The sequence below is a fragment of the Anastrepha ludens genome, chromosome 2 (assembly GCF_028408465.1).
Source record: "Anastrepha ludens isolate Willacy chromosome 2, idAnaLude1.1, whole genome shotgun sequence".
Lineage (NCBI taxonomy): Eukaryota > Metazoa > Arthropoda > Insecta > Diptera > Tephritidae > Anastrepha > Anastrepha ludens.
This window is the reverse complement of record NC_071498.1, coordinates 97989930-97999023: the sequence shown is the minus strand read 5'-3', so window position 1 is coordinate 97999023 and position 9094 is coordinate 97989930. Positions and strand designations below refer to the sequence as shown.

Here is a 9094-nt window from a genome sequence, read left to right as displayed (position 1 = left end):
TGCTATGAAATTTACCCTTATGAAACACTTTTGATCACTCGGCAATATTAGTATATTTGGAATTTGCTCGATTTTTGCATATCTGGCTGCTAAGAAGCTATCAAAGCTTACTTCGTCACAGGCTGACGGGTGTAGAGGATAAAATGAACCCTGATTGAAAAGATGGTTCACGATGCGCTTTACCTTATCGCCGGCATTGCTAGAAAATAAAGTAGTTATTGAATTAATGAAATATTATTAAATTAATTAAGTAATTAAAATATTAATAACTATTTTGAAACCTACAATGCCAACTCGTTAGAAATTATATGCTGCATTATATCTGTTGACGTCACTCCTACAACGATGCCATTTAAATCGATCATCGAGGGATCTGGTAAGACGTGCACATTCGGATATGTCTTTCGCAAAGCAATCGACATTGTGGGATAGACAGGTTCAGCATTGGCGTCTCTATGCGATGTGACAATTAAAATTTTTGTCATAGTCCTGTTAAAGATGGAACAAATTTAATGAAATTAATATTCTGCATTTATTATACATACACACATACATATACATGTATGTGTTTCATTTAGCTAAGTACTGTAAATATAAGACAATATCAATAATTTCAACCAGTGGTTACACTGGCTTACAATGATTGTGCCCTTGAATTCGAATATGAAGTCAGATATTCAGAAAGTATATCGGTTTTCGAGATATGTAGCTTACATTTGTATTCTGAAAGATGTGAGTTCACAAAGTTGCTATTATCTCCGAATGTAAAAATCGATTTAAAATTAATGGGAGACGAAATAATAATGGCTGGTTTCTGTTGATTGCTCATTCGGGGCTGAGAAAATGAAAATTGAACCCATTTTAATGTTGAAAATTTATTAAAACGTCTAAATTAATAAATCAGAAAATCGGATAAAAATTTATTTCTGTATTTTTGATAAAAAATTATATGCACTTCGTAGGCAGAAAAACCGAAGTAAATATATTTTTTATAAGTATATATATATATATACATATAATAGGCGTGTACATCTTTTCTGTACCTGTTGTTTGGCCGAGCTCTTCCCATTTGTGACGCGCGTTTCAAACCGACTCCGAACGGCAGATATTTTTTATGAGGAGTTTTTTCATGGCAGAAATACACTCGGAGGTTTGCCATTGCCTGCTGAGGGGCGACCGCTATTAGAAAAAACTTTTTCTTTTCTTTTTTATAAGTAGTTTACAGAAAAATTGGAGTTTTGTAAATTTTGTTAAAACTGTTGCGTACAGACAGAAAATCCCATTTATTGTTCATTTATATAATTTTTTTTTGTACATTTTGGATTTTTCCGAGTTGCTTGATTGCCGCCGTAGCTGGTTGCCTTTGTGCGTGCAACGTTGGCAATCCATACATGGAACAATGGGCTACAGAAGAAAGAGAACGATCTATAGTGAGACCGCTCCCACGTATTCATTTTAAGAGTCCACTGAAGTATGCGGCATCTGTCCACAAAAAAAGTGTGCCTTTAAGCGGGCATTTATTTTGGAGCAAGTGGCTCGCTTAAATAAAGTCAAAGCGGAGCCTTGGGCGAACCCTCTCTCTTTAGACCACTACCGCGGCAGACGTCTTAAATGCTATGCTTTAAGGATGCCCCAAAGCATCCCACACTTGCATGTCCGGCCCCTTAATGGGGTGCGTATTCTGCCTGGCTGGTTGATGTCCTCGTAATGGGCTGGCATCAAGACCTCTCAAGAAATGCATTGAACGATGTTTCCATGACACTCCGTTCTACGTTAAGGGAAAGTTCTGGATTTATATCCGGTCAAGGACTGCCACTTCAGCAGTATTACCTAAATAATTATGGACAACGCTTTATGCTGCTAGAACAACAACAACCGAGGCGATGTCTACTACAACAATCAAGTAAATGAACGCTAATTATGTGTCGGATTTGTGATGGGAGATAGACTGCAGCGCCTGTTACTTCCTTTCACTCCGGTGGACGAGCGTCCGCACACAATCCGCATTGAAGTAAGATTTTCCATTATATCATTGGGGACAAATGCCCAAGCCTCGACGGAAGTGCGGGACGATGGGCCTAAATATTGCTAGAAGGAGCGCCGCCCTCACTACAATATAAATATTGTGTTTGGTGACTTCAACGCCGGAGTGAACAGGAAATAATTTTTTGGTTCCCCCTGCGGAACGTACACGAGGAAACATTCGTCGACCAGTCTGACTTCGTCGTGGCCTGAAGCCTGATAGTCTGCAGCACCACTTCCCAGCAAAAAAAATTCATCTATCAGCTTGCTTTAGATGGCATGAACAGTGTTTTAAGTGTAAACGCAATCCGAGCAGCTAGTCAAGGAGCAGCCAAGATCTGCACATATCTCTGTGCAACAAGGAAAGCTAGATATCGAAAAGCTACTAGCTAACGCAATAGATATAACACAGCAGATTCGCCACAAAAACTCCCATGCTTGCTCTAAAAGAACTCACGCTGTGATCACAGCCCCAAAAAACAAGAAGAAAAGACATGTGCGACGTGGAGTGCCACGCTGCTGCAGGAAGGAAATATGTCGCTTTCAGGATCAACGTGAAAACCGCCCGAAAGTTTTACTAGAAAGTTCAAGAGAAGGCTTCAATTTCGGAGCGATTTTCGGTAAGAATAAAGACAGCGACCTGGTGACTGATGTTTACGAGGACAACATGAATTCTTCAACGTGCTGAATGGTGACCTAAGGACTTCCATTGCCGAGACAGAGAGAATTAAGTTAGAATAGCAATAGTGGGGATGTGGAACAACAAATTCAATGAAAAATATGGTCAAATGAATGGAATTTTATATCTGCTTAATCCAAACGAAGGGCGGTTTAGCAATTTGATTCAGCTATCACTGAATTATTCTTCTGAACATCGCTTATAGGGCTTATATGAAAGACTGAGATCCACCCATAATGAACTGCTTTAACCATATCAAAGTGGATTCAGACCTGGTAAATTAGCCGTAGACTATATATTCACAATAATTCTAGCCTTAGAACGGCTTGTAAAAAAGAATAAGGCAAACGAATAGACAAAATGAATACGACTTCGTAAAACGACGTTGACTAATACTAGCCTCTCTGTTTCACCGAGATTCGAACCAACGTTCTATCTGTGAATTCCGATTGGTAATCACGCACCAACCCATTCGGCCACGGCGGCCGCTAATAATAATTACTGGCATATGTCGACTAAATTGATAGCATCGGCCGCAATAACCACAACGTTCAGTTCTGCCTTTTCGGAAATGGATAAGCAAGTGAAGTGAATGCGTCTGGTGGTGAAAAGGTACAATACATCGCACATCCTATCATTAATAAAGCCACTGCACTCGCGGTTTGGCGCCCTCGTTACTGTTGACAGTTATAATTTTGAAGTAGTAAGGGAATCCGTTTACTTGGAAATCAATATTAGCAGCCTCGAAATCTTTCGGACTATTTTAGACTAAATAGACAATCAAGTAGAAAAGTCGCATGTCAACGAACAGAAATCACACAATCACACTTTATGAGTTTCTCATAATACCCGTCCTATTATGTAACGCAGAAACATGGGCTCTCCTCCTCCATTCTTTAAAATGTTGGGGAGAAAGATGCTGTTGAAGATTATGGACCTTGCGCGATGGCGATATCAGTTAGTTAGAAATATACAGGGTGCGCCATCTTTTATGTCGGCATGTAAACGCTGAATAACTTTGTCATTTATCAACCGATCGACTTCAACATATGTACATGTTTTCGATACGTCAATTCAGTATAATTTCAACCATGAATCGCTTTACACCGAAACACCGCGAAATCGACGCTATGAAACCCGAAATACTTGACAAGGTGATGACAAACGCACAAAAAAGATCGCAGTTTGTGATTGCTAATAAAGATGTCCACTGGATTGATATTGCATTCAGAAAATACATAGTTTTAATAAATTGTAAATAACAGAACCAAATAAAAATACCTCATTTATACAAATCAGTTGTTTTTTTTTTTCAAAGTTATTCAATGTTTTCATACCGACATAAACATACAAATCAGTTGTTTTTTTTTTTCAAAGTTATTCAATGTTTTCATACCGACATAAAAGATGACGCACCCTGTAGTACAAAATATAAAGATACAAAGGCTCCATTGACTAGTTCATGTCACACTATTACATAAAAGCGCTTCAGCATTGAAAGTATTCGGTGCAGTATCTTCTGGCTGTAGCAGTGGAAGAGGACAGTGAAGATCAAGTGGAGAAGCACTTAGCCTCGTTTCTTCTTCTTGATTGGTGCGATAACCGCTTACTCCATTTCGGCCGAGTTTAACGAAGCGCGCCAGTCGTTTCTTTCTCGAGCTAACCGGTGCCAGTTGGACATACCAAATGAAACCAAGTCCTTCTTCACCTGATTTTTCCAACGCAGAGGAGGCCTTTCTCTTCCTCGGCTGCCATCAGCTGGTACCGCATCGAATACTTTCAAGGCCGTAGCGTTTGTATCCATTCGGACGACATGACCCAGCCAACGTACCCACTAGACATTTATTCGTTGCACTAAGTCTATGTCATCGGGAAGCTCATACAGCTCATTGTTCCATCACCTACGATACTCGCCGTCACCAAATATCTACCGATGAATCTTTCTCTCAAATACTTCAAGGTACGTCTCATCGAATATTGTCATTGTTCACGCATCTGAGCCATACGTTAGGACAGGTACGATTAGAGCTTTGTAGAGTGTTAGTTTTGCTTATCGAGAGAGGATTTTACTACTCAATTGTCTACTTAGTCCAAAGTTGCATTTGTTGGCATGAGAGATTCTCAGTTGGATTTCAAGGCTGAAATTGTTATCGAAGTCAATACCATCGGAATACGCCAATAATTGTACGTTCTTATATAAAGCCTCGTTTGCTGCGTTTAATCAGCATGAGGCAGAAAGGACTTGTGCGCTTTTTTAAACTCGGCCGAAAACGCTTATGCGATTACCGCGCTAATCAAGAAGAAACCTTTCCAGAAGTTCCTAACGTTCGAATAAAAAGTTTTTTTAATGCAATAGAAAAAAAATTGGGTTTTTGAAAACTCCGAATTTAATAACGACACATAGACAATTCTTCTAAAATAGTCCAGCTTCGGTGTAAGCACTCATGCTAGGGATTAGACTATGGACTGGGGATTAGTCCGCGGCAGCCCAAAGGGTCCTTGTGGCTGTCGATTAGGCTGCATTAAAATCTTAAAAAAAGTGTCTTAAATAGAAATAATTCATTACTAACCCAATAGCATCCACGATGCTCGCAATCATTTTCTCAAAAAAGGATTCAAAAGATTCGGCCAATGTTACATTCTCGTTGATCAATTTGTGCTCCGTATCTAAAAAAGGTCCAGTTAGCACTAATACATCCGGCTTGTGATCCTTTAAGTACGCAATCAAATCATGCAATGGCTCATATACAAGATCATCGTAGTGCGTGTACGGACCGGCAGCGATGACAAAACTCAATGGATCTGTAAGTTTTGGAGGTGTAGGTGGGCTAAGTTGCCGCTCGGCCAATACTTCGTCTACAATGAAAGTATCGCCTTTAGGATTTTTGCCTGAAACGATTGCAATTTGACCGGGGAAAACTGCTACCGACTTGGCCTTAGAGAAATTCAAACGTACAGTTAAGCAGCGAGCCTCATCAGTGCCAGCTAGCATAGTCGAAGAGGGATCCAATGGACCTTCGTGATCACAGCAAATTGTACCAATTGTTTTTGTCAAATCCTGTGTGGGTAGAAAAAGTACACGATAAATAAATATGAAAAAAGTTGTATAGTTGTTGTTTGTGTTGTTTAAAAAAAAAAAAGAAAAAAGTAACGACGACATTCACCAGTTAACGTAGTGTTGTACGCCTACTTCATTAAGTTTTACCACCCACCTGTGAATGTTCGTCCACTTGACTCAGCTCGTAATCGTCCGAATTTGTGCCAAACACCTTTTTACACAAATCTTTGCCGATGTGAAAAATGCGATCAGCTGCGATATCACACCTCTCCCGCAGACAATCGTACATGTAATTGGATAGTCCATCCAGTGTCTCACCGTTGTGCTGAAGCAATTGCTTAACTTGGATTTTCTTTTGCTGTGTGGATGCCCATTTAGCGGTACCGATAAGCGTTGGATTGCCAAAAGTGTAAACGATCTTGCCAGAGCCTGCTGTGGCATTGTGGGTGCGTGGTGTGCCAGTGCTGTTGGTAAATACATACATACAAATATATAAATGTATATGTGCACATCAGTGGGCAATGTATAATAAAAGATTACCACAATAAAAAGTGTGGGTGTTTGAATTGAATAGAAAAAGGTGATATAATACAAAAAATTATTTGATCATGCGAATAGAGACTGGCAAACAAGGAACGGAAAATGCTTTTGTTTAACGAACAACTACAAAAATACACTTAAATGTCAGGTACTACACGAGATACCGCTGCGATTCTTTTACAAACTAAGTACAGCTAGTCCGTGAGAGAATATTAATAAGCGAATAGCTAATGCGAAATATTGGTAAGATTTTTCGAGCCCACCGCTGAACAATGGCTGAACGTTATTTGAATATTCGAATGAAAATCGGAATCACAAACTATTCAATCGCAATTGACGAAATAATTATGAAATAAAACAATTTAATAATTTCCACACATTGTGGCCCCGACACATAGATGGTCCATAATATATATTTAACGATCACTCTCTACGTCTGTTAAATGCCAACTGACAAATGGCAGCTAAGCCGCAATAATGGCCAATAAGAACGATTGGACAACAAAATGCATGCTATAGTTTTGTGCCGAACTGAGATACAGAGGCAAGTGGTGGGACAAACGACGTATTAGACTTAAGAGTTTATAAGAGCTTAAAGGCTTGTAAAAGCATAAATCATATTAAGAATGGGCACCTTACGCAGTAATATAAATTTGGTGTCCACTGACGGACTGAGGCTGGCCAATTTCGGTAGGCCCGATAAATCGTAGCACCAGATTCCTGAATGAAAAGATTAATCTGAATAAGGTAGGAGCTTATATCACCTCTGCCCAATCCACAAAAATTCAAATTCGCATCAAAACATAGGAACTTTTCTTCTTAGAAAAAGAAGGGAATCACCGCTTATTGTCGTTTTCGGAAATTTGGATAATAAACAGAAGATAAATTGCCTATGACCCTCTGACCGGCGTAGATGTGGGAAGGACGCTGTCGAACTACAGATTCATACCCAAAGAGGTTTGCATTTACGCGGATTCATATCGTGTGATTTATTTAATATGATATTCGGGCTGAATCGCTCAAGTCGATGATTGCTTATTACTATATATTGATATTGTTAATCAGTTCAACTACACAAATATTTTCGCTTGATCTAGATTTGATAAAAAAGTGTGGCGAATGTTTGTAAAATTGGACGACCACTTCAAACTCACCACTAACGCCATTCTCAAATTAAATCTTAAACCCCAATGGAGTATAACTCTTGGCAAAAAGCGGTATGATTAACTGGGTGGGCAGGAAACTGCGAGGTGGATGAGCTGGCCAGCCAGGGGACCTGCCAGGTAGTCTCCCCGCGAAATGAGAGGATCGAGGACCGTTGACTACCTGCGGTCTGCTCCTGAAGATCCACCTTCGCGTCAATTCAGCGAGCGCTTTACACAAACTAAGGTCTTGAAATCTTTCTGACCGTGTAGATTGGAGGGACTCGAAGAATCTTCTGAGGCTAACAAACTCTCAACAACTCTCGACTTTTGCTCTGCATGCTCTGAGAATCGGCATTACTTCGACTCCTTTTTGCGTCAGTTCTTTGAGGGATGAGGTGTTGTTAGTTAGTTGCTCTGCTTTCACGGGGTTAAGATTTAAGTAGCTTGGCTCTCATTTCTTTGCGATGCCTGCTGATATAAAGGACTTCAAATTGGAAACCCAACGAACTTCATCAGCAGTACGAAACGGCTAACACAACCGTGACTCAGTCATCGTTCGGTCGTCATCAACAAATACACATACACCCCCTCCTTCTTCCTTGAACAGAAAATTTGACTAACAAAAATCATACTGTATAAATCCCCGATGATACCCAGATGCCTGAAGTATGAGAAAGGTTCAACAGAAGGCTGATGCTTAGTTTCACTTAATGCTTCTACTCGTCCGCAGCTCGCCCAAGAAAGCAGACATTGCTATTTTTATTTCTTGATCTCGGCCAATGAAGAAAGGAAAGTTGCTGCTCAGCTAGGTCATGCAACATATTTCGGAAAAATAACGTGTCGGAAGAGGCTCAGAAATACGGCGGTGATTCCATTACAGTGCTGCAGATAGGTGCTAATGCTCTGAAAACATGTGACCGAGTTGTTGTAGCAGTAATACAAGCCCCTTCAGTATAGAGTATACCCCCGGTCGTCTTCGTCTGGCTTATCTAAAGGTAGGCCCAGGAAACATGCTGTTTCGAGAGGTTGGGTCCAGAGGGAGAGGGGTGTTAGATGAGTAGGTTTTAAAGGGCATGTGAGAAGGTGGTTAGTGTCGTGCGGGGTGCCTCCACATGCCGGACATATGTTTAGTATATCGGGGTCGATTCTAGATAAGTAGGTATAGCCGAGTGTTGAGCCATGAGCTGAGTATTTCGTGTTGTTCCCGTTTTTACCTCAATGTTTGCCTCAACGATTTCAAAAGCTATATATAAGGATGATAGATTGTCAGGTTTGGCTATCTTATGATGAAAAACAAAATTGTGAGAGTAACTTCGACTGTCATGTCTTTGGCGACTCAGAAGCAGAATTCTGCCTGCTCATTTTGCACGTATTCATACACTCGGTCATTCAGTCGTTATACAGAGGCCAGTGCTTTCGTTAACAAACTGCTTTCATCACCCCGGTTACATCAGCCAATCAGCTGATTCCCTCAAAATCGCTGAGAGCCGGTTAAAGGTCTGATCTTGGCACACGCCTCAATTCTTTTATATATAAATACATATGCATATAATGTGTCCCGCCGAACTGGATTCAGAAAATATATAACAAAAGGTTCGAGCTATGTAAGTTGGCTTGCCCAAGAATGTGGATGACTTGTAGTGATACTCA

At 40.3% G+C, this 9094-nt stretch overlaps 1 protein-coding gene across 1 annotated transcript in view; it reads right to left on the bottom strand.

The window, feature by feature from the left end:
* The window catches only part of LOC128871571 (DNA polymerase alpha subunit B-like), a 32951-nt gene that overhangs the window by 369 nt on the left and 23488 nt on the right, over window positions 1–9094 (bottom strand). The window contains exons 3-6 of the mRNA XM_054113428.1: window positions 5914–6223; window positions 5272–5759; window positions 286–489; window positions 16–199 (exon numbers count right to left, since the gene is read on the bottom strand). Of these exons, the coding sequence (XP_053969403.1) occupies window positions 16–199; window positions 286–489; window positions 5272–5759; window positions 5914–6223 (1186 nt within the window). The remainder of the gene's footprint in view (window positions 1–15; window positions 200–285; window positions 490–5271; window positions 5760–5913; window positions 6224–9094) is intronic.